At 41.9% G+C, this 26,506-nt stretch overlaps 1 protein-coding gene across 3 annotated transcripts; it reads right to left on the bottom strand.

Annotated features, from left to right (window-relative positions):
* Window positions 1-414: 414 nt before the first annotated feature.
* Window positions 415-26,219, bottom strand: mast3b (microtubule associated serine/threonine kinase 3b). 3 transcript variants are annotated; one of them, XM_072661129.1, is made up of 28 exons: window positions 25,931-26,219; window positions 20,569-20,655; window positions 18,070-18,152; window positions 17,399-17,471; window positions 17,199-17,219; window positions 16,687-16,765; window positions 15,213-15,370; window positions 14,502-14,577; window positions 13,370-13,579; window positions 9,671-9,772; window positions 9,446-9,578; window positions 9,294-9,361; window positions 9,096-9,190; window positions 8,682-8,890; window positions 8,456-8,594; window positions 8,214-8,346; window positions 7,849-8,014; window positions 7,593-7,694; window positions 7,150-7,272; window positions 6,912-7,024; window positions 6,633-6,814; window positions 6,381-6,502; window positions 6,075-6,275; window positions 5,748-5,983; window positions 5,166-5,288; window positions 4,897-5,033; window positions 4,620-4,801; window positions 415-3,902 (listed from the first exon to the last, which is right to left on the bottom strand). In XM_072661129.1, the coding sequence occupies exons 1-28, from the start codon at window positions 25,972-25,974 to the stop codon at window positions 2,872-2,874; spliced, it is 4,428 nt and encodes a 1,475-aa protein (XP_072517230.1). In that variant the 5' UTR covers window positions 25,975-26,219; the 3' UTR covers window positions 415-2,871. The 3 variants fall into 3 exon arrangements, with proteins under 3 accessions (XP_072517230.1, XP_072517232.1, XP_072517231.1); XM_072661131.1 differs by lacking the exon at window positions 20,569-20,655; XM_072661130.1 differs by lacking the exons at window positions 20,569-20,655; window positions 25,931-26,219 and adding an exon at window positions 18,887-19,479.
* Window positions 26,220-26,506: the final 287 nt, after the last annotated feature.

The following is a 26,506-nucleotide window of genomic DNA, read 5'->3' as shown; positions in this document are numbered from 1 at the left end:
ACACACACACACACACCAATGGTGAATTTAAACATCACATAGAACTTCTCCAGCAATGTGACGCTAAAAGCTCCTGGATCAAGGCAAATACTGTATTTGAGCCTGCCACTGCTTCCAAAGGAGAGCAAACTTTGGGGGAGTTTTGGGGTGTCGAGACCGATCAAGGGTGGAAATGGATGCCACATTAACCATTCCAGGCTTTCCTTGGTAATGCATGATCATGCAGGGTTTCTATAAATGTTCTGTGCATCGTCGTTTTGGAAGATTGTTTATAAGATTTTTTTCAGACGTTCTACAGCAACCATGAGCTCCTCTGAGCATCAAAAAAAAAACCCCATCAAAAACATTAAACAGAGGAATTTCAGAAAAGGGGAAACATTGGAATTATTCTTTAATAACCACAAAAAGAAACAGTTACTGGTTTAGATCCAACACATGATGATTTATTACAAAACACTGATTAGGCTGGCAAACAGGTATAACATTACAAAATATATATATAAAAGCTTTTTTTGTTTTTTTGTTAAAAACAAACCAGCACAGACCAGAAACCAACGATCCTGATAGATCAAGAAATGGAGGAAGAGGAACATCACTATTGCATATAAAGGTACAAAAACAGGGTTTTGCTGGCCAGCTTCAGAACCAGCAAACTTCATCGTGACCAGATCTGGAAGGGATAAAACAAAGCTGAAACTACCGATTTAAGTAGTTATTGTTGTTGTTTTTATTTATTTTAAACCACTGCTTCATCAGAACAAGCTTTAAAAAGAGGTTTGGGTGCTACGCAGCCAGTTCGGAAGGACCAAACACTTCATATTTCACAACAAAGAGTAAGCAAAATCCTCAAAAAGAAAACGTAGAATTATTGTAACCGATATTACGATCATATCCACTGCAAGTGTTACGGAAAGTCATAGGCGTCGATCGACCGCACCAAGAGACACATATTGCACTGAGAATGCCATGCGAGCATTTGTTGTGTGCTCACTATAAAGTACATGCAGCATGCAAATATCGGAAGGTCTCAAAAATTAGCCTTTATGTGGAAAGAGAGAGATTAACTACTGTCGAACATGGAATGCATTACAGATCCAAGTAGCACCAAATATAGTAGCAAGATGCAAGTATGCACTAGAACAGTATTACAGAGACTTCAAAAGTGGTTTTAATCAGAAATATTAACCATTAAAAAAACAAAACAAAAAAAAAACCCCACATAACTACACCTTTCATGTTGACCTTTCATACCATGTGCTCATTCCCAAATCCTTATCCAATGACCTTTTAGAAAGGAAACATTAGTACCATGCAACTAAAATACTGCCCTTTGGGTTTCTTGAAATTTGGAAGAGAAATCCCTTCTCTTCTCTGAAGCCTAGTCCTCAAAATCAATAAAGAAACCTAGAAACCTTTTCAGAAGTTCTCGGTCGAAAACACAAACGTCAAGATCCAGTTCTAGGCCAGTTCTAGAACAGAGAAAATTTGAGATGAAGTCACTGGCCGACTTCCTCTTAACACTGAACCTTTACAGTAGGCTTCAGGCTCCCTCTTGTGCATTGCTCCCACTGTGTGCATTTCACACATACTGAACGTTCAGTAGGTAAGGGAAAGTTAAAAACATGGTGCACACGTACTGAGCCTCTGCACAATAGAAATTCAAGTTGACTTTAAAAAGAAATTATATGTAAACATTGCATCATACAAAAAGGTAGACAGTATGGCTTGGAAAACATTATAATTACATGCATAACTTAAGTGGATCAAGTTACTTCTCAAATGGATTGGGAAGGTAGTTTCTGGATGAATGTTTTAAATAAAGCTGAGTAAATACACATTGTGAGTTGCGAGGGAGTTTGAGGTCTTCATATTCTATATGAACACTTGCTTTTTAAATCCTTTATAGGGAATGAATGACTGACAAAATGCGACAGGTCGTCTTTTTTCGGACCAAGAAAGAAATGGAATAAAACAAACTAACAAACTCTGACACCTGCTGGACGTACAGGTGCAGGGTACATGTTCAAGCTCAGCCATGGAAATGCACTGCAGTATTCCAGTTAGCATGTTTTTTAAAAGCAATACAGTTTTTCAGGCTAATGTAAAACTAAAACAAACAAATGTTGTATGGTTAAAAATGGGTCACCACATTTACATTACCTTTGCTGCACCACAATATCCAGTGTAACTCTGTCCAAACATAAAAACTACTGGTAATACGTCCAACATAGTTACCAAACGGAAAGTGAACGGTGAAATCCCTACAGCCAAGAGCCCTGAGCCAAAATACGCTTCCATTAGCAAAGTGTGGCCAGAGGGTGCATAACGAAGTGTACTTTGTGAAAACTATTACAGTAAAAAAAAAAACCCCCAAAAAAAAACCAGGTGAACAAAGCCATACGAACACACACTAGCTTAGCAGGTTATGAGCAGAACACTGATAAGCTTTTAGCTAACAATTAGGTGCGTGCCTGTGTTTGCTTAGCCTAGCCCAGCCCAGCCAAGTCATCCTTAGCATAAACTTTCTGCCTGAAAATACAAGTCATAGAAAAGTCAAGTCTTCCCCTCATTGGCCGGTTGAAAAGACTTGCTGGTTACCATCCGGTTCCATTTACGCCTTTGTTAGAATTCCAACACACGTTAAAAAAAAAAAAGCTTATAAATATTCCCAGTAAAAATCTAGCTTCTTTTTCAAATTAAAATGTACAAAACACTAACTACCTTTCCAACCCAGCTACTCTCCGAGGAACACTCTGAGGAGGCCAATCATTCAGCAGCAGCACAAAGAGGTGGGCTTAGACCACTTGCTGGCCTGCGCTTGAGTGCAGGAGAAGGATTTTCAAAATGACATCAACACACCCCACCCTTTAGTCACTTTTCTTTGGGTTTCCCCTTCCTTGGACTTGTGTTTGAGACTTCTGTATTAGCGCTGTGAGCCGTGCACTTGGACACTTCCGCATATGAGCGGTCCGATGCCTTAATGGAAGAGCAGACGCTTTCTGTCTGAGAGTCCTCCGTCGAATTCACCTCAGAGCTTTTCCCCTCGTCCTCCTCGTCTGAACACGGCTGCCAGTCCTCCAGTTCTTCGCTCTCCGACCCTTGCACGGCGATCTGGGGCACCAGAGGAACCCTTCTGAGTGCACACTCTTCTATAGACTGCGAGTTCGTCGCAGCAACCATCCACTCAGCCCTGTGTTTGGGCCGGGCGCCGGCAGCAGGTGTGGAAGTCATGGTGGCCGAAGTTGGTGTCTGGCCGGCCCTCTGGTCGTCTGGCTCATCGAAACTCACCTCCTGCACGGCCTCTTGCTTTTTAAAAGAGTCTCTGCGCTCTGACAGATTCAGCTTCCGCATTACCACAATCTGCTCCATACGCTCTCCGGGCCAGTCACGCAGCTTCTGTCCAACCAGCCTCCCGTGATCAAGCGGGTAGGACCCTTCCGTCTCCCCTGTGTCTCCGCCCACCTCCATCTCGCAGTGAGGGACCTCCAGAGTGTGTCTGCGTGGGGCGTGGGCCTTTTTGTCCCCATGGAAGACTCCAGAGAGCTTCTCAGCAGACTGTACTCTCTTCAGAAGCGGTGAGACAGGGTGTTCGGTACCGCGGGAGCGGACGCCGTGTCGCACAATGGTTGGGGGTGACAGGGTCTTCCCGTGGAAGGAGTGAAGAGTCTTGGTGATGCTAGGCAAGGGGGAAGGAGAGTGCTGTGGCGACAGGGCCTGGGGTGAGGACGTGCAGGCCAGGGGAGAAGGAGGAATGCTGCTGGTGGACTTGCGCCGGCCCACTTTGGTATAGCGCTGGGCACTCAGTTTAGGGCCAAGGCCATGCAGGGAGCTCGGCCTCATCTGGACAGCGGGGGAACTAGGGGAGCTGGAGCATGTCGAGGCACTCTGGGGGAGGTTTGCATCTAGATGGAAAACAGCAGACAACAAAAACCTTAAGAGGGGAGACCTTAAGACTATGTATTGGCAAGTACCTGGAAATGCGATATGCAACATGATACAGGGGTTATGAATCAATATATGGTGAAAATATCACAATATATTGTTTTGCTTACTTTATAAATTTGATGGTTTTACTATACATAAATAGGTTACATTGCACTTTTATTCATATGATGGTGTGGTTTTATATGGTTTTTCTAAAATTTATATGGTTTATTTTAAAATGTTATTTTAAAATCAAATCCATCTTTTTTGGGGCCAAATTTGGTATTGCCAATTAACTACCCCCTAGCACACCAGGAGGGTAAGAACTTGACACGTCTACTCTGATACATGCAGCCTATTTTTGAACTTCTGGGCAGCATACACCCTCAGAGGGAAGCGCCAAAGAACAGACGCCTGTGGTGGAAAACATAGTTTAAGAGTGATGAGGGAAGAGAGCGTCTACCCGCCCAGAGAGAAAGCCCAGCTAATAGTGCTCTCTTGGGCACTGATGGCAAAGAGCCATGGTTCGAACTTGTAACCCTCAGGCCTTAGTGATGGTGCATTAGACCACTGAGCCAGTCATAGCCCAATTAGAATAGTTTTTTTTGTTTGTTTCTGGTTAGATCACTCATGTGAAGTGTGAACAGAGTAAAGAAAGAGGATCAAAGCATAAATGCAGTATGTGCAGAACTTACCAGCGCAGTGGTCTGGGACAGGGCTGCGGCAGGGTGTGGAAGGGCCTGGGGACAAGCTGTGCGTGGGGGAGCCAGGCAGGCTCTCGCTGGAGGATACAGAGTGATGGAGGCCAGAGGAGAAGCTGCGACTGCTGTGCATCACAGTGCTCTGCTTAGACAGCTTCTTCAACACACTCCGTCGCCTGGAGCCAGGATAAAACGCAGCTTTATTAGTTCTCTGAACACCCATGACGTTTTCAAACTAGAACCAAAAAGACACATTAACAAAACTCTGTACCGGTCCTGATTGTCCTTTCTCTTGCTCCTCTTGCTGCGGCGAGCCATCTTGCCCTTGCAGCTTGTTTTACGTGCTGGCCCAACCTTAATGGTTGTGTCCTCAAGGGCAGTGGTTTGCAAGGCCACCTTGTTACCGCTCTATAAGAAAATATGGTGTTCAGCAAAGCTACATCAGCAGAAAGTGGTAGAAAATGGTAGAACTCACAAGAGAGGGAAAAAAAACCCATCAAATATGTGGATCAGCCCTTATATATTGTTTCTATGTCTTACCTTGAGGAGCAGCTCCATCATTTCAGTGTGCACCAGGCCCTGCACCGACTCTCCATTTACATGGGTTATCAGATCTCCTGCTCTCAGGCCAGCCTCATGAGCAGGACTGCCTTCCTCCACACTCTGCACAAAAATATTCCTAATCAGCAAACTTGAGAAGTCTCTGCCTTTTCTTTAAACAAAAATTTAATTATGTCAAACTGGTATTAGCTGCATAGGCCTGAACTTTGAACAACAAACATTACATTAGGTTGGGCTGTGCACATTTCACTTGCAGTTATCAGAAAAACAAAAAAAACACCATCACTAACAGAGGCAGGAGAGTTTTGTAGCTAGATAAATGATTTCATTTATATCATTTCATTTATAAGACATTTCTTAAGCATCTAATCAGAATAAACCAAGGACAAGCCCAAAAAGTATTCAGATTAAAAACAAAACATCAATATAGAATCATGAGAGAAAAAAAAAAAAAAAATGCAGAAATGGTCAAGGTATTAACATATGCTATATAGTTAAGCATTTAGCTTAAGCACAAAGCTCCACTCAAACCAAGTGCCACTTCCTTGCAGCATTGCTCACCGAGACCATGTGGTGGATGGTATAGATGTCACTGTTGCCCAAGTAGACGCGGATGGTCTGGAGGGTGAATCCGTACTTCTTGCCTGAGCTGTGAATGAAGATGGGTGGACGCAGACAGCTGATGCTAAGGGACAGGTCTCGATTTGGAGAGGAATCCCGAGATGAAGGGTTGGAGGAGATGGAGTGTGGGGAAATTGGGCTGGGCTGAAGACCTCCACTCGAATCATCTGGATAGTCTAGGAAAAAAAAAAATACAGATTTAGCCTTGTTATAAATGTGCTAATTAAAGTTTTTCTTTTTCTATTCACAGCATGTGTGGGTTCTCACCAGGAGTAATGATGAGGGACAGTGTTGATATGGAGGCAGATTTCGGCACTTTGCTCCCTGGAGAGAGTCGCTGTCTGTCAGGGGTCTCGAGCTGGTTGCCAAAGCACCGCGGACTGCTATGTTCCCTTGGAGAGGAGTGCTTTGTTCCTGTACTGTTGCTACGCAGTCTGATCCGCCGCAAGTTGGATACAACCACCTCGGCTGCAAAACGAGCAAGTTTGTGTATATATGTATATATTAAAAAGCATATGTTTTGGAAGTTTATACCCCCTCCCAAAAAAAACAACAAAGTATGCAAGTGCTGACCTTCATCATCTGTGGACAGTGCGAACCGTGGCATGGCCTCTAGGCTGTGCGTGCTGCTTACCACCAGAGGGCTGACACATCGGTCAGACTGGGAGGAGCTGGACGAGGCCCGTGGACGCAGGCTATGACAAAATGAAAACTCTAGTCATTTGCTGGTATTAATGTGTATATTTATAATTTCCAATTCTTGTATTAAGGTAAGGAAAACAAAAAGAGAGTGTTGATCACAACAGATTATCTGCCACCACTGACCATGCTCTCTGACCAGAGAGTCTTCTGTTGTCCTGTGCCCCTGTGCTGCTCTGTCTGCGTATTTCGCTGGGGGAGTGGCTCTCACGGCCCTCTGCACGGTCCTCATGTTCTTCACTGTGACTCCGATCAGATGAGAAACTCAGGTTCGATGGTGTGGCCAGATATTCTGTGCTGCTATAAACCTACAAAAAGAAAAATGAGGAAAATAAGATACATAAACTACATTATATAATCAGTGCATTATCAAACATGCAATGAGGCTTTAAACACCAGACCAACCTTGCTAAAACGATTTGACCATGAAGAGAACCGGCGTATTTCAAGTGAAGACTCGTCGTCATTGGTTTCGTCATCTTCGTCAGAGCCCAAATGATGATAACGATCAGATCGAGCTGGGTTGTTGCAACAAAGAAAATAATAATACAAAAAAAATCTAAGAACTATAGACCACCAAAACAAGTTGTTTGGTGATTAATAAAAACAGAAAAATCATACATATCCCTTCAGTTCTACTCACTGTCAAAATAACTGGTGTCATCTTCTCCTTCTAACTGAGGGATAAATTCTGCTTTTTGGCGCAGCAGCCCATTCCAATCCAGACCCGTAAAAAATGTGTGCTGTTTGACCTCTGTTGCTCCTCCTGCACATATTTTACAACACAAAGAAACAGATGAATGAATGTATTTAATAAATGCATCAAGATCAAGCATCGTAAGAATACGAGATACTATACTACGTAAATACTCAGGGTCTATTAGAAAGTTCAATTTTGCCACTTTATAATTTATAAAATTACAGCCTTGACAGTCTACAGTCTTGTGGTATCCAAGTAAGTGCCCATATCCTGCCCCCCTCCCCAAAAAAAACAAACAAAAATAACGCACTTATTTTGTCACCATTATATGGACACTTTAATGGCCAAACAACCGAAGGCCTAGACCATCAGTGGACACTACAAACCTGTTCCAAGCCTTTCAAGGGGACTTTGCCACAGTAAACGTGTAATCATGTCCTGGGCATCCACTGGCAAAGCATCATCACCATCTGGCCAGATAATCTCATCTGCAAAGGGGATAAGGCAACTGCATTTAGCTCAGTAACTAAAATGCACTTACCACATAGACACTGAAACTCCGTTTACATTCATAAAGGACACCATTTTATGCAACTGAACAAAGCAAAGATCTTTTATATACACACACACAGATCTACTCACCACTGACTACTTGGCCAAAAAGTTCTTCTGGTGTGTCTCCAAAGAATGGCACACAGCCCACAAGAAACTCATAAAGGATGACCCCCATGGCCCACCAGTCTACTGGCTTCCCATACCCCTGGCGTAGAATAACCTCTGGTGCAATGTACTCAGGTGTGCCACATACCTACAGCAGGGTTCAGTCAATATAAAATAATTAACAAACAGATCCAGGTCTACATGACAGGTAAAACCTAGTTCAGATTTTGCTACTTTCAATAAGTTTTATTCATTATTTCACAAATAAAATGTAGGCATATTTCATATTTAACTGAGTGAGCTTGGGCTCTGAAACTAATTCTCAGTACACAAAAGTACCCTCTGACCTGTTTGTCAATGAACTCCCTGGTGTCTTTCTCAATATGGCCTTCATAGAGATTTGTCGTCATATTCATCAGGCCAATCTTGGAGAGGCCAAAGTCTGTCAGCTTAATGTGCCCCATTGAGGTTATCAAGAGGCTGCAAACAGATTTAAAAAGACTTAATTCAAGTGAAACATATAATAAAGACAAGCAAAGTAACATCTGACAATAACTTCTCTACAAAGCTAAGATTATCCTTTACATACTTGTCGGGTTTGAGATCTCGGTGTACTATGCCATAGCTGTGAAGGTATTCCAAAGCCAGAACAGTTTCTGCAAAGTACATCCGGGCCATATCAACTGGAAGTGGACCCATGTTCTTGAGCAGATTGGCACAGTCACCCCCTGGTTTCAGAAGAAAGTTTGTTTGTTTTAAATACTTTGAGAACATCTTTTATTACATACTTTATTACGTATTTTAAAAATGAATACCTTCCACATATTCCATCACCATGCAGAGGTGTCTGCGTGTCTCAAATGAACAGAACATACTGACAACAAATGGGTTCTCAGCAAATGTCAGGATGTCCCTCTCAACGAATACTTGCTGGATCTGATTCCTCAGGATCAGGTTCTGCCGGTTTATCTTTTTCATTGCGAACCTTTGGCGAGTTTCTTTGTGCCTCACCAGGTACACAGCCCTGAAAGTTCAAGTTAACAGATGCAGAATGTGTGAAATAAATGCTTTCACATGTAATGAATCTGTTACTGTGATGACATCTGTAGCTGCGGTGGCTAAACAGAAGCAAATGGCAAGATCTAATTGGTGAAATGAAACAGTGTTCGCTCATGTGCTGCGTTCACTGTGCCAGTATCATGCCAGGTATTCTGAGTTGATCTGCTTACCCATAAGCTCCATTACTGATCAGCTTTATGGTTTCAAAGTCACTCTCCAGTGGTTTTCTTCTTGGTGGGGTAAGCACAGACTTATTCGGATGGAACTGGAAGTAGCAAGAAGAGAGGCAGTGTCATTTATGGTTCACAAACTACATCAAGACTAAGATCCCTGCGCCAGAGAAACTGAACCACTAAAATTTAGCTTACTTCAGAGTCTTCAGGATCCACAATGAGGGAGGGTCCAGAATCATAATGTTCCTCTAGCTGACTCACTTCTGCAAATCAAGAGGTGTAACTGAGAAGGACTGCGTTTTTTGGTGCATGCATGATAATATTGCATTTAATATAAGGTTGCATACCATCTAAGGGGTCTCGATTCAAGCCCAACTGGCTGATGATGTACCGAGGGATGTCTGTTTTGATGCCTTGGCCAACTTTAGCATGGCCTTCTGCTGCCTCTAGCAGATGATAGAACTCCTCAGGATCAAACTCCTGTCAACGTAAACCAAGGCAAAACATCATTTCGGACCAGGAGAGTGGCTCCACCTGAGCATGCATGTGTTTTGCTCTTCTGGGTGTCTTACCAGACATTCCAGAAGCCTTGCAGGACGGGATATGATGATGAGAATCTTCTTCACAAGCTGAGTGATGATTGTAACCTCCTCGCTCTCTGAACGATCCAGTGCCTAGGGGAACAACACTGATTAATTTAGGCACATTTTACATTTTACAAACAACAACAACAAAAAACAGAAGAGAGCTATACTTTTTGCAGAGGCAACTGGGCTATTGCTGCGTTGTGTGGGTGGTCATAAGTGATGCTTCCTGTACGTGTGACCTATGGGGTCCCAATCCTTATTTGTACTACGACTGATTTAATTTAATCTTACAACATGACACAGCAAGGTACTGATAACACATCACATTTACTATATAAATGACAGCAAGATGAGTCCAGGGTAGGAAGGGAGCTGTCCTGTCAAATCAGTATAAAGGATGCCTCATGTCATCTCAGAGAGAGCAAATGGGGAAACACTTGAAAAACGTGGAAGAGGAAAAGGGGGGGATGGGGGAAGATTTACGTAACCTAAGCTAATTCCTCCATTAGCATTTAGCTGTGATTCATACCTGGCCTTTCAGCCACTCTACACAACTGAACTAAGGGACAACATATATGAAAACATTCAATTCAATACCAAAAAACATTTACATAAAAATAAATAACTAAAAATAATTCTGCTCATCAGCAGCGTACCGATTATTGGTTTAATGGATAGGCACACACATAAACCAAGGATCAACCACTAAAGTTCAACATGAACAGTGTGAAAGTTTTAAACACCGCTCTCACTTTATACTCTCTTGGACCCAAGGTTTGGTTTTGAATTCTAGAGCAGACACTATGAATTATTTGTTAACTGTTTGGTTTAGCACATCTTGGAGTGCCACAGGGCTCTATTTTTGGGCCTATGAAACGCTTTTAACACCACTAATCCGATATCACACTTAAGTCACTCAACTCAGTACAGGGAGTATCAAAACAGCAGACATCAAACATGAAATGTGATTGGCCGATTTCTAAATCATCGTTGTTACATTTTGAAGTGCCGTCAATCCGTTGTGCCAGGGGAGAGCAAAGATTTGTATCCTAGCATTTATATTACTGCATGTTTTTATGTGATTCTCCTATTAATCTGACAAAGCCCAACGCAAGACGCCATACATGCCTGGAAGGTTACAGAGCATAAAAAGGCAGGAGTTATTAAAGGATCCGAAAATCTAGTGCCCGCACACTTGCAGCCGGTGACTCAGGGATGTGGGAAACACTTTAATAAGCTTAGCTCTGTGCATAACGTCCACACCAGCCCTGCAATCTGACAGCAAAGGATGAGTCCTGCCTGGGGTTGTCTGCACACAACCCAGAAGGTGGGCGTAAGGGTTGCCATGGAAACTAAGGCTCTCCAGTGGTACAGATAAAACTCCAGCCAAACAGGAGCTCTGCATTTTCAACCAAGCATTTCCCTGAGCCACAGGCCGGGATGACACACAGAGGGAAATTCCCTCCCAAATACTGGTGTGATCCTCCAGCTCTGTGAATAACGTTTTCATCATGAGCGATTACAGCCTTTAGTGTAGGGCTCAGGCTCTTCCCTGAACCCGTTGCTCTTTCAGACAAGGGAAGGAAAACAGTGAGTGTAGAGCATCAGAAAAGGAGATGAGGTAAGATGGCCCTTGTACATTTCTTAAGCTGGTGACAGGCACAGTGCAGCTGTGAACGTAAGCCATGTTACTTCCCCCCTCTGTGACAGTGGGGGTTTGTTCTGCCTGCTTCCGCCTGGTACTGACATGAACCAACCACGGGCCGCGCAGCAGTGAACCTTAGCTCACTGTCAAAGCAGCCAGAATATTTCACCACGACAAGCAACGAACAACTTTTGCCCAATGACATGTGTGTGATTTTGTGTGTGTGTCAATTACAAGAGACATGATGACTATGTCTGGCATCTTACTGTAGCTATTACGCAGTTCCAAAATTGTTGTTGGCTTGGACATGCACTGGGAAACCTGCTTATTCATTGTATAATATGAATTATTACATAAGAGTTTAAGGTTATTTAAGAGTTTAAGGTTTTCTACTAGATTGTGTGAAGTTTTGATTGCATTCCACAAACGCATTAGGTAAGGTGCACGTATTTGTCACTGTACAGTGTACACTGTACAGCGAAATGTGTCCTCCGCATTTAACCCATCTGGTAGTGAACTCACTCACACTCACACATGTGTTAGGGTGAGTACACACACGAGCACACACACACCCAGAGCAGAGAGAGTAAAGGGCCTTGCTCAAGGGCCCAACAGTGGCAGCTTGCCGAGCCCGGGAATCGAACCCACAACCCTGTTATCAATATCCCGGCGCTCTAACCGCTGAGCCACCACTGCCCCATTAGAGAGGTAAGGCTGGTAGGATGGTCGCCAACCCACCTTAACCCAAAAGTACTGGAACAAGCATAATCATTTCTGAAATCAACACAGGGTTATAAACATATGTCAATGGTCAGAAATATACACTCTCTTAGATGATTAATGATGCCCAAATGTCCAAAAATGTCTTGCAATGACAAGGTTTCTTGTTAGTGATCATCACTGACTACAGTTGGTAGCTTGGACTAATGGGAAAGTCAGAGGAGCTCAATGCAGATCAGGGAAGGATGACTGCAGATTTACACAGAGTTAGGAATGTCTCTTAGGAATGTTGCACAAGTTATTGGAAAGTGTAGTCACTTTGTCTGGACCAAAACGCTCACCCACAGCTATGGGAATAAGGGTCCATATGGTCAGGGACATATATACAAGAACCACCAAGTGGAAGCTGCTGAAACACCAGTCTCACCCTCTACAGCCAACAATCAACACTTTCTCAACTAAAGTTTGCAGCTGCCCACAAGGACAAAGAAAGAGTTCAATTTGCTCACCGGCTGACAAACTAAGTGAACCAACCGAATCAATCATTTAATAAATATTGAGCTACCAGTCTGATAAATAAATGTTAAACTGCTCAGACTTAGGAGAGATGTAGAAGCTGGTTAGCATTAGCTTAGTTAGAAGAATACCAATCTGCTCACCACTAAACTAACTCAAATCACTCACTTAGAAACATTTAGATGAGAATGAAACACTCAGATAGAGTGATTGCTGCTGAAAGGACAGAAAGCTTGCAAGACAGAAAGAATTTATTTTGAGTTTATTCTGTGGTTTTGGATCTGAAGCCCACTCGCTTAGCTAGCTTTTGTTTAGCTCGCTCAGTTACAGGTCAACAGAGTATCTGACAGCCCAGTGCAGCTGCGGTTGACTAACTGCTAACACATCATAGCACATAATTTAAATTAGAAAACTCATTCCACATAAATGTTGTATTTTTTTAAAATCACTGTTACTGTAGTCCAGCATAAAAAAGAACAAACATTATATAGTGGAAAACCACGGATGACCAACAACCTAAAATAATGTCTTACCCAGATCATCAAGCAAAACTGTTTATCTAGCTCAGACACCCTCTCTGGTACTGCATTTCAGCCGAACGTGTCATAGTACAGAAGGAAAACGTGTTGTGACTTATGATTCATAGACATCCTGGCAATTTAGGAACAAACGCTCAAATGGAAAAAGTTGGCAACTGGAAACAGGGCATGTGTCAGGTGACTGAGTTTAAAAGATAAACACGAGAAGGTTTTGAAGGCTTCAATTCCCACTGAAGGAAATGTGTAGATAGTTTCACGTCTCACCTCATGCAGCAGCTTTTCCAATTTCTCCTGCAGCTCTAAGAAGTAGAGGGAGGTGACCAGGCCTTTCTGAGACTTGTCTAGGCAGTCTCTGACCAGCTCCACCAGCTGGTGCTGGATGAAGCCCAGCACTCCATCTCCCAGAGGCAACGTGCTGTCTGGGGAGCAATGCCTGATGATGTCCAGCAAGCGCTCCTCCATCTGAGCCGTAGCCTGCACACACAAACATACTGTTACTCTACCGGACATGTATTTTATTCAAAATGAAAAGCACAGGCTTGCATGAAGAGTCAACTATGCATGTTAAATAAATAAAGAATTTAAATATCTTTAGAGATACTTCACATTAGGGATGCCCCAATTAAACCCAGTGGTTTGGGGCAGATCCTGGCACATTTTAAGGGATAAGGTATTGGATATTTTAATCCTGATCCAGTGATCTGATTTAAATCAGCAGCAAATCTTATCTGAACTGTGTGCCTGTATTATTTGTACAAACACAAAGATTGGATCAGAATTAAAGACGATCAGGTCAAAATAATTGGATCGGGACATCCCTACTTTGCTGTTTCTCATACGGCAACGTCATATGACAATGAAACTGCAATCTACAATACATACAATGGGAAATAATTAACAGACTGCCATAGTATATGGCCATATTTATCATCCAGACATGTCTGAACAGATGTGCAAATGTATGAAAATGATGACATCTATAAAAACACATGATAGTGACAGTGTCTGATGGCAGTGTATTAATTTACTCTCACTACATTACTGATCTCACTGGCATGTTGTTGACATATGGCAAGAATATTTTAGTGTTCTAAATAAAAGGCAGTGTTTAACTTCTCACAGATTGTGCTTTACTTTTAGTGAGTTATATAGACTTTGAGGGGGATTCAGAAGCGAAGCCTCACCATGTGATGTGTGTGGAAAAAGAACAGACTAACATGAAGGTGCGTCATCAGAAAAACAGTATGCTGTCAGACAGTCTACAGCTTCCAATAAGAAATAAACACTTACTGCATTCAGAAAAAAAATGGAAAGACTCAAAAGGAAACTAATTGTGCATATCTGGCAACAGCAATTAGTAACAAACTAGACTTTCAAGACTTGTTTTAGAACATACCTTTGGAAATCTTTCTTTGTAAACATGGTTCATCATCACAGTTTCATTGTCAAATGAGCCACTTGTTCTTCCAGGACTGCAAGTGGAAAAGACAAACAAAATTAATTTGGTCATTATGACTATTACACTCATTTAAATTGGGCATTGCTGTATTATTTCAGACGATGAGCAAGTATTGTTTATTGTCACCAAATTAATCTATACATATTAAACTGGCTATAATATTTAATACAAACTGAACAGAGAAGAACTCACTTTAATGACCTAATCGTAGCATGCGGCACTGTTACCCATGAGTAGGTAACACTGGGAGTGTGTTTATCTGTGTGGTAAGCTGTGCGTGGGAGAGAATCTAATCTACAGAGACCTGCTGAATCCTTAAAAGCAAGGAGCTTCACTGTGGGCTAGGTAAACCGACAGCCTCAAGCTGCTGCAGGATCTTCTGCAACAGCATACAGCAAAACCAAAGCATAGGTACAGCTTTTCACGACTGAAGAGAACCTAATTTTAAAACCCAGTGTTCACTTCCTTTATCCTTTCTGCCTTTCAAGCATCCACTCATCATGATGTGCTTCATTATTGTTTTTTTGTTTTTTTTTTATTTTAAACAGTATGAAGCCTTTCTGACTCATCAAACTCTACATGACAGGGAGAGCACTCTGAATGTAAACACGAAGCATCATTGCCTTTGTGTGTGGTTGGAGGGATTACCTAAGACTACGGGATCGTGGGCGTATCAGCGATGAGGGTCGGCCATCTTCATCAGTCATGCTCTCAGAGCTACGGAAGTGTCTGAACAGGAAGTGGAGCTCGTCCTGTGTGGGCTGGAATGGAAGCTGGTGCAAGCGTTCTTGGGAGGATGAGGAAGACTGTAACAAGAGTCATCACACCTTTAGACAGAGGTTCATCTCTGCAAATTATGACTAATGGGCTTCAGAACAGTACTGATTAGTAGAGCTGGACGATATGGTAGAAATATCGTATCACAGTACATAAAGACATTTTCACGATAAACAATATTTATCACAATTGACATGATTGCAGACAAAATGCATCAGTTTAACATTTTTACTACTTTTGTACTACCATCCAAGTACTTTACTACAGTGAATTTTATTCAAAATGTGCAGCACCTCTTCCAATTAAACCAGACTAATTACACGGTTTATAATAAAAAGTGCAGCTGACCAGTGTTATATAAGCATTGACGAGATGCTTCATATGCTTAGAAAAGTATACTGTGCATCACAAATTATCATGAGTAGATAAAAATCATTTCCTACCTCCACTGATTAGCAACAAAAATAGAATTCCATAACATTAATTAAGACAACAATAGCCAGTTGCACCAGCTGAACAACGGTTCAATCATAGCCTAGTTTAAACATAAACTGTCCCCATGTTGGAATTTAAAACCAGCTGTACCACGTAATGTTGTTTCAATGTCTCTCCAAGTTATGACTTAAAAACTTTCACCCAGGGCTGAGCGATATGGCAAATATATTGGAACACGATATTTAAAGACTTTTTCGCAACACACAATATTTATCACAGACTAAAAACAGCAACAGATTCGAATACTGAGTAGAACTACTACTAAAATATTCTCCCGTACTGAATAGTGTGATTTTTATTCATCTGCTGCACTTCAACTAATTAAAACTGTCTAATTAGCTTGTAATGAAACTCGCAGCTGATCAGGGTTTGTTACAAACAGCACTAACAGTATGCTCGGTATGCTTAGAAAAGCATATTATCACAATAACAAAAATTGTCACGGTACGATAAGATATCGGCTCTACTTACACCTACCGATTAGTATATGTTATGAATATGTCCTGAAAGTAATAATTTTATCGTGCCAACTTCAGCTCCCTGAAAAAGCCATTAGTAACACCGCATATATAGTCAGACAGAAGAACTTGGACCTTGGCTCATCGCTGATTCAGTTAGCAAACACTTTGCTACCATTCGCTGATATGGTCCTTGAAGTGAGATGCAGATCACCCACCAATTTTCAAGCAGCCCAACGAAAGAAACGTGAGCAAAACACAAGGGAATACAATTTTACGAGCAGCACCATATGCTGCCAAAACATAACTTAACAGCAAAAATACGCAGTACGGAAAGAAAGTAAGAGATGGCAAGACCTTCAATGCTGGGTTAAGATCATGAGGGTACTCACAGAAACAGTGGAGCTGGGGGGATTGGTGCCATAGCCAGATGATGGAAGAGAGGCCAGTGACCATCGTCTACCTTCCGCTCTGAAATGACCAAACATTCAACATTGAAAGGCAGTATTAAACAGCAGAGAGAATTAACAGAAAGGGATAATGCATTTCACCAAAGATTTAGTGATAAGTACAGATTTTTCACCATCAAGTCCTGCCTGCACAACAATATTACTCTCCTAGTGATTCTACAGTACAAAAAGCCAATATCAGATGTTCTGGAGCACACAACACATTTCTTTACCTAATTAAGCAAACGGTGCCTCAGAGAAATGAGGACGCAGTAAGTAAAATTAAGAGACCATTCATCTCTACTCGATATAGCGGAGATAGCTTGAGAGATTTAAGCATTTAGCATGATTTGAATGAGCTTTGTTAAAGTGCGTTGCCATGAAGTTGAGGTTTTAAGGGAATTACGTCACTACTGAATTTCATGCAAAACAGAAAAGAAGGAGAAATGTGCTACCTGTCAGCTCGAGCCAGGTGGCTGAGAGGACATAGAGAGGGGTGAAGAAAAAGACTGTCAGAATTTAAAACGAGGAACGGAACAGATACAGCTTACTGAAAGGCTGTGAGGAGGATTTTTGCAGGGAGACCAAAACATGTACTCAGTCAGATGGTCAGCAATAAACAAGTCCATGAATATGATGTTAAAGGATTACTTACCTGCGGGCAAAAGGGAAGTTGAGAGAAGCAATGGCAGACACATTTCTTGGACTGTCTAGTGGGCTGCTGGCAGCTGGAAGGAGAGAAACTTAGCATATGAATAACAACATATGAAGCACGCAGCTGTCTGCAAATAATCAGTACATGCATTAAGATCTCACAGATGATGCTCCAAACCAATGAATCCTGCATGTCCTGGCGTATGACTGTGTTTTCTTCTAATATCCTCACAAAACCCATCAACAAAGAGCAGACCAGTTGTGGTCTGACATTTACATACACTCCCTGTGGACACTAATATCATGGCAATGTTGGAATTTCAAACTTTTTTAAACAGCTCTTTTCAGCCCAATACTGCCATGACGTGTGTCCATGATGAGTGAATACAATTTTCAGACACCCAAACGTCTTAAAGCCTCAACCATTCCCTCCCTGCTTGTATCTGACCAAAGCAGTTTAGTTCCCCCACAGGAAAAAAAAAAAACGGAGAAATCTGCTTCATGACTGAATCTACGGTCACCAAGGACACGGACATGGGAGCCTGGCCAGGGCTCATGCTCTTTTCAGACTACAGCCAAGATGTTTAGATTTGTAAAATCCATTAAATAAAAAGAAAGATCACACCGTCTGCCTGTGAAGACTTCAAAATCCAGTTTAACAGTGATTCTCACCTGTGTGGACCGAGAGGGGGGAGAGAGGGCGTGTAGGTGACGGCGTCCCGACGCCAAGACTTTTCCTGTTACTGCTGCGGCAACTGTGACAAAGAGACACACAGAGACAACGCAGGACAATTAAAGTACAGCGCATGACAATGAACCCCCACCGGTATGGGTCTACCCGAACTCTGACAGTACTCTGTAAATAAGTCCCCTTATCTCTACTAACATGCTAAACAAGGGGGGGGTAAAGAGAATATGTTGCAGCCTTTGAGATTCACAACTCTAAATGAGGTCTAAATGGGCTAAATGAAAATTTAACAAGTAAAAAGAATGTAGTAGCTAATAACCTTCACTAAAATAATATGTATAATATGAATACAGAAACGAAGTACAAGTACTTAAGTATTTTTACCCCGGTCACCCATGTGCAAAGATACTGCTGTTTAGGACTTGCAGCACTACTTGCTGGCAGAGCAGGATCATGCAAAACTAAAAACTGGGCTCTAACTGTGATATTAAAACCCATGCCTTGGCAAAGGTTGCATTGGGGACAGTGTAAAGCCCCATGATCTTCATCCTATCACTCATTCAGCTTCTGCGATCAATCAGATTAATCGGATTTCCTAAACTAAGGTCCCAGGTAAGGTCAAATTAAGGCTGTGAGCAATGCTGGCATGTCCTCGCGCAGCACTCTAAACAATAACAGACCACAGCCACCCAGCATGGAGAAAGTTGCTCATACAAATAATAAACACTGCAAACACCCAGTGCTAATAATCCTACATCTCAACCCAACAGCTACTGCTGTAACAGCTAGCTAGCTACTTACCTTTTGGAGCGCTTAAGCATTGCACCAGTGACAAAGTGAGGCTTGCTGCTAGTTACTCCACTCCAGCAACTGGGATCAGACATGGTGAACGCACTTGCTGGGCTGGCTAGCTCGCTCGCTTGTGGGAGGCAGGGTGTCGCCGTTAGCCAGCTAAGTTAGTACACTAACCAGCGCACTTAACAAAGCAAAAAAGAGTCTCGCCCAGAAGAGCAAGTCTCCTCTCGACTTGGGCTTTCAACAGCATATGTACCAGAGACGTTGCCAAAGAGCACCAGGCAGGGGTACGTGGACGTAACCTAAGCTCCTCTCATTCCCTGGCTTTGTGCTAGCTAGTTAGCTAACCAGCTAAAGTTAGCCAGCCTCAGCTAGGTAGCTAGCTGGGCGACTGGCACAGCGAGCACCACCAACTTTCTCATCTTGTCTGAGGTGAGGTTGCGGTCTCCTCCAGGCAGCTGGTCAGTCACTGAGTTTTTGGCTTTTTAAAAAGACTCAATGCTGTCTTCCTCGTGCGTGTCGTGCATTAACCCGAACTTAGCCTGTGTCTGCGTGTGTGTGCGTGCGCGCGCGTGTATGGGGTGGCAGCGCTCTGTTGTGTTGATTGCCGGGCGATGACGTTGGAACGTACCATCTCCCTCAAAAAGAGGGAGGCGGCCGTTGATCAAGACCCGCGTTTCTAATAAAAGGGTCTTTGTAAGACTCGACTGATGATACCATTGAACAAGACCCCTTTGTTGACTTAGGTCAGCTGCTGGGACTCTGTTGTTTGTCTACGAACTGGTGGAAAAGTCCCCATGTATAATTAACGACAGGGTCCTTAGCAGCGAGCTGAGGAAAACTGACGTCAGCTTCACACGTGTTAACGTAACTAGTGAGAATAGAGCTGTGAGCAATGTGATCATCATTACAGTAGAGCTGGAGTAGTAACGACTGGATCACAGGCATGTTTATTAGCTTTATTACAGCCAACATGGTATATGGATTCATGATATCATACGTGCTATAATGGGATACTTTTACTTCTATGACCTTTCTTGGTGATTCTTCAATTAAGGGGGACTTTTATGTCCCCAGGTTCTCAATTCATGCTAGAAATAAATATATTAAGTAAATATATTATTTGTATTATTTACAGTCTAATACTTACATATTTTTTGAACAATATATTACCGCTCCTAACATTACTGTCATTACAGCAACAGCCTATGATTTCTCTAAGGATACAGTGTAAGCTGTAGGAGTTGCATGGCATTGTGGGAAGTGTAGTCTTGTTTTACCTCCTCCTCATCCTCAACCCCCGCCTCATGGTGGATTTGACCCTATCCAGACCCTATCCAGATCAATCAAATGCGGCATGCTGATCTTGGAGCAGACACCTACTGACCACTGTAACAAGGCCCATGCTCAAAACAAGGGTCAATAGCAACAGCAAAATAAGCTTTTTAGCAATGGCAGAGATGATGTGGCAATTTCTTCATGGGCACAACCCACATACTCAGCTCTGCTGCTCATCCCACAAATGCAAATGGCAAAAAGATTTATTTCCAAACTTTGCTACCAAACACAAATTTCCTTACTGTTTTGTGCTATGTTTATAAACTTCCTATTTAGTCGATTAGAATAATTCAGGGAAATTTTCCGACTCAAGTTTGTAATTTGTTGTCGTGTAAAAGCGTCTCTCTTACCTCCACGGATGTAGGGTTTGTAAAGGGCTGCATGGACTGCATGGGCTGCAGGGGCTCGGGGTGATGGGGCTCTGGTTGGGTGACAAACTGAAAGTCAAGACACGTTCACATGCATTAGTGCTCTGACTAAGTGTATCCGCATCTTCCGTCTTCCCCCATTGTCTATTTTTGCCAATTTAATGAATTACAAAATGACACTAGGCCTAGATACAAATCAGTTTGCACTGTGAAATCTTGGTGTCAAATCAGCATGATTTAATAGACTATTTAATAAAAACTATTCATTTTTTCTTAACACTTGGTCAGGGCTTTCAAAAGTCACATGGCAATGGGTGCATTCATTGTTGACAGACTGAAAGACTGACAAAATGAATGAATGGATGAAGGAATGACTCAATTAATGGACAAACAAATGAAAGAATTTGTGTTTTTGAAGACTTGGTCATGATGCAGAACAAACATCTATGTGTAAGTAAGATTTATGCGAGAATTTTGTAAGATTAAATTTTTTTCTTATTTTTATTTTCTCAAAAATAAAGAAGTGTGTTTACCAAAAATAAGATCCACTAAGACAATCCTTTTCTATGGTTTTGACATTTTATGATATTGTTAATCTAGATTTAACTTAATGGTCTTAAAACCTAAAATCAGAACTAGTATGCTTTGTATCATGAGCAGTCTGTTTCCCTATTTTATCCTTGTCTTTTCCCATCATTCTGGTATTTAAGTAGCAATAGTTAATAGTTATTAGGTATAATTAGATATAATTAATAAGTAACCTTACTAAATGTATAAGGTTATCAGTAGGATGACTGTAATACAAATTTCAGTCATAAAACTCACCAATCAAATAACATTTTATTTTTACAGTAATACACAGTACAAGCTGCAGTAAAATGCTTTAACGACTGTCCTTTCACATTAAGCACAAGATGAAAAAATATAAAATACAAGGGATAAAATGCATAAAAAATGGAAAAAAGGATATAGAAATAAAAATATATAGAAATAGAGGATTTAGAATAATCAGTATTCAATGATCAAAGTCCACAGTTTAATGTAGAATCTGGATGGCGATAAAATTACGCAGGATAAGTGACTTTAGTACTTCAATGTATGGATCACATGGTCACATAGCTATGCTTTATTCACACTGTGGGATTCAAACGATCAAAGAGACACTGAAGTTCCAAGAACAGTTTCATTTGATTCACTATCGCAATTCTGAGCTCATGTTTGTAGTTTTAGTTTTATTCTTTGGAGATACTCTGCTTGATACTAAGTACAGTATGTAAGAGTGGTCAAAACAAGGAGACATCTGCCTGGAAAAACACAGAGATCTGAATCCAGACAGAGTTAAAGAGAGTTAGAGGAGGAGCGAGAAATGGTCGATCCAGGTGAAAATTAGACAGGAATTATGCCAGGACCACATGTAAATGTAATCCCTTCCAAATAGGGTCTTTGTCTCAATCATCTATAAGATGTTCCAGAACTGTACAGGCTGTTTTGGTATTTTTTTAGGGTTTTTCTCACCAACTTCAATGATCATCATAAGTATAGGTAACATTAACATCTTTTGGCAATCCTTCTGTATTTACTTTTTGAGTTTCCTCATAAATGCTGACTTTGAAACACCTACTATCTAGAGGGCTGTCTTGATCTGGACAACTGTTCTGACATAGCTTATCTTCACCATCACACCATTACTGGTGTGTTATTGGTGTTTACTACAAGAATGCGCACAACTTCAGACTTTAGAGTTTAATTTACTCTACGACAGAACAGCCCCGCCCATCCATGCTGAAGCTATAAAGAGCCTTGCTTGCTTTTTCAATGTGGTTCAATACAGGGCAGCCAGTCAGAACAGAGGTTAAACTGGAGAGGATGGAAGAGGTAAGTTGAGGTCATGTAAAAAGGAATTGGAACTATTCGTGGTACACAAACCCCCTCACATACATCAGAAGTGGACCGCAGTGGGAAAAGGAAGGCAAAAATGTAAGATATGGGCCCTTTAATGGCCAAAGTCCAACCACAGAACAATGAACCAAAGTCGAAAAGCTGGCTGAGGATGACCGATCGAGGAAACAATTGATCACTGTGCCTCACTAAGGGCGCTGTCCTACTTTGACACTGACGGTGACAGCCTCTGACCTCCATCACAGAAAAGGGCTTTCATAACGTCCAATTTAAACTTGACTTGACTTGTTTGGGGGGGGGGGGGGGTTGCACAACTTCAACATTAACAACAACAGAAAAGCTGGCTTGGACAACAGACTCGCACAAAATGTACAAATGGTAAGGCCGAAGTCTGGCAGTGTAGCATCTAACAACGCGATGGATAGCAACATGTGCTGCAGTAAGATTAGGGTGTTGTCATAGTGATGCGAGAGAACTGGAGAAGAACCAACTGTGCAGACAACCCTTTGGTGCTTGTGCAATCCCATCATTTGGTTTGCTTAATCATTTGGTATACGTCTCGGGAGTAGCTCGCATGTCAACGTCCCATCAGATACGCATCACAATTACAAGCTAGCTTGTCACATATGTGCTGCTTTGCCGTTGTTTAAGTAAAAGGAAAAAACCCGCAGTTATCCCATATTTCGGGCACCTTAATAACAGAGCAAACTGACAGCGAGCTGCAGATATAAGCCTGTATAATGGATCTGCATCTAGTGGGCAGAGGAGGGCGGCTATATTTACTAAGTGCTCGGAGTGGGAGGACAGAACGCGAGTGCTGCAGGGATTATCTTTTAAGGCAGGCAAACATTCCTTATGAGTGCGAGAGAGGGATAGCGTGCCTCAGCCTTTGTTCTCCACTCTGCCAATTACGTGATGCGCTCACGTGTGGATGCAGGCCTGCTGTAATATTTCTGAGATCTGCAAACATTGTTGTGGGAGATAAGGAAAAACGTAGCTTGGAAATTTGACTTGAGGACCGATATTTGGACAGTTTTTTCACATGAAATATAGACTGTTAGGGCTGCATGGAATATACTTTGTTAGTTATTATCACAATATGTGGCCTCTGTGATATTCATACACATATTCAGACATTCATAAAATATGCAAAACACACTTCTGATCAATCTCAGATGTTCCACATGAGTTTCTGTGGGTGTGTATGAGTATGTAATTTTGGTCAGTTCATCAAGAGCTCTAGGCCTCAGGTGTCGCAGTCCAAACTGTTTTCCTTGAGAAGTTTATTAAAAGCTCCCTAGTCGTTTACTGAAGCCAAATAGGCTAACATACACTTTTAAAGGAACAGTTCACCAAAAATCGAGTTTGCAAAATCGATCAAGACATTTGTTGGGTTTGAAGTTTGCTTTCTTAGGCCCTATTTGGACAGGATTTGTTTGACATGGGCAGGAGGAGTAATGACATTTACTACAATCTGTAAAATTCATGACTGATTTGCATGGGATAAGAAATCTCAGCATAAACGACTGAGATGGGAGTGGCTACTTGATTTACGCACTGCTGTCACCTCCAAATTAGCAGCTGCATGTTCAGAACACATAAGGCTATAGGCGATGCTACACAGACACGTTGGGCTCGTCTTCTGGTCTACGCTATACAACACCTGAAGTTTGCCACAGACTTGGCAGAACAAACTGAGATACCTGTGCCATGCAGGACGAAACTAACTGGTTCCTCGATCGCCTCCATACATACGATTTGCATGGGATTAATATAACATGAGGTCAATTTTATGGCTCATTTTCTAGAAGGTAAAAAGTGTCGAAATCTTTACTGACTAAGAAGCGTACAGTCCATAAAAAAGACTGACGTGGTGCAATCGGACAGGACTAAAATCCCCCTCCCCATGTAAAACTTCTTCCTAATAGGGCTGCTATAATGCTTTACGCTTTGCTGTAATGCTATATGGCTAGGGTTGCTAAAAAGTAATGGAGATCTAGATCAACAATCTATCATTCTGTGGGAAAATATCAAAGCAGGCACTTAAAAAATGTAATTTACATGTATTCTATGGGGCTCAAATGAAGTGATACGTACTGGCCTACGCTAAAACGAGTACAGTGAGTAAGGCTTACAGCTTGTGATAAGGAAATCACAACTACTTCAAATGTTTGGACAGGATTTGTACTTGGGAGCAGCTAAAATGACGTGGTGCGATGCGTAAATTGAGCAGCCACTCTCATCTCTGTCATTTTTACCAAGATTTCTTATCTTGGGCTGAAACATTATCTATGTTCCTTTGGTAAAATGACACTAGCCCACCTCTCCATGTTAAACGAACTGCATCTGACTGGTAAGGGTGGGCGATAAAGCCAAAATATCATATCACAGTACAGGATATGGATCACAATAATTCATTTTTATGAGTTTGAATAACTGGAACAGTCAGAAATTCAGTGGGGCCACGTTTACAAGATTTATGAATACAATTATCTGAGTGAACAATAAGAATGTTTTTGCATAATTTCTCCCAATAATAAAAAAAAACACCATATCACTCAACCCTACCAAACAGTACCCTAGACTTCTATTATCTTACCCTCATAGGTCCAATGTCTTGCAAAACTAAGGAAGCACACTTCAGACACCCAGCATGTATTATATGATACAATACATGTGGGGTAGGAGGAAAACTGTCCATTTTCAGGTGAACTGTCTCTTCAAATGCTCTGGGTCTTCTATTTATTTTCGATCCCAGTGTTTTATCGATGGGAGCTCAGTAACACTGCTTTCCTTAATGTTTTATTTCTTATATATGGCTGGTGTTCAAGAAGAGGTAAAGCACACGTTTCACTGTCAGGCTTGAAATATAGCCCACATTTGTAACTGTAGCAGCAGTAAATACGCAGGAAAGTGTGTTCTCAGTTTGCATGGAGAAGAATAGGTGAACACCCTCAGATCAGTCTCGCACAGGGCAGTTCCTGTCATGCTGCGTATTGGAGAAAAGGGGATGCTAGAAGAATGAGCATGCAGACACTCAGCATTGCTTACAGCATCTCTCAGCTCTTCAGTGTGACAAAGGCAGGCTAGCACATCTTTCATCTGACTCCGGTGGCCTGCTCTCCTACTGCCTATATGTCATTTATTTCTTTCAGATTTCAACATGAATGTGCTGCATAACTGTAAGGCTAACCTTCCTTCATTGTTCGTTAGAAATGGACAAATCCCTAAAAAAAAAAAACACACACACAATCATACGACATAAAAAATGTATATTAAAAAAAAAGAGCCTCCAGAAAAATTGATGTTACACTCGCAGCTTCTGGGTCTGCCTCGCCGTGCAGCCTCTACTCACCAGCACTGAGGGATTTCCCCGAGTCTTCCAGCTGCTGCTGCCGCCGCTAAATTATTCATCAATAGTGAAAAATGAAAAAGGCGAACTTACTCCAAAGTGAGGGAGGGGATTTTCAGCTTGTCTCTCCTCTTCATCCCTCGGACGGAAAGGAGCAGGAAGAGCCGGCAGCGAAGCTTTCTTTCTCAAATCTCAAAGAAGGCACAACAAGAGCAGCCGAAAACGAGCCGCGCTTCACACATGCTGGTGCTTCGTGGTCTCTGTTACAGGAATATGAACGCCATTTGAGGCGGGAGGGTCTAATTTATTTCAGTCCGGAAAAATCCGAAGTGAGTCGTGTGACAACGCTGCACACCTCTCCGAGTCTAAACATGATTCTGATGAGCGGTGAACGACTTGTAAAAGAATCGTTCTTTTGAGCCGGTTCTTTTGAAGAATTCAACAGAACCGACTCGTGAGTCAAACTGAATCAAACTGAATGCAGCATCTACGCACGTGTTTATCTTCGTGTTGGAGGCCGAAGACCTCTTGCATGTCGTCCGCCCACGTGCAGGCTAACCATACGAAAGCGTTGTTGTAATTCAACTTGATGAAATGTAGAATACACACGGTATGGACAAAAGTATTTGGACACCTGCTTATTCATTGCATTAATGGCATTATGAATGA

This window comes from Salminus brasiliensis, chromosome 17 (genome assembly GCF_030463535.1).
Source record: "Salminus brasiliensis chromosome 17, fSalBra1.hap2, whole genome shotgun sequence".
NCBI lineage: Eukaryota > Metazoa > Chordata > Actinopteri > Characiformes > Bryconidae > Salminus > Salminus brasiliensis.
Note: the sequence above shows the minus strand (reverse complement) of the source record. Positions and strands in the feature narration are given on the sequence as shown.

Excerpts from the sequence above, each read along its gene's own strand:
- mast3b (XM_072661129.1), bottom strand. The coding sequence starts at position 25,974 with ATGAAGAGGAGAGACAAGCTGAAAATCCCCTCCCTCACTTTGGA. Across the intron at positions 5,034-5,165 it reads TGATGGAGCTGCTCCTCAAG|AGCGGTAACAAGGTGGCCTT; the intron begins GTAAGACATAGA and ends ATTTTCTTATAG. Across the intron at positions 4,802-4,896 it reads AGAAAGGACAATCAGGACCG|GCGACGGAGTGTGTTGAAGA; the intron begins GTACAGAGTTTT and ends TCCTGGCTCCAG.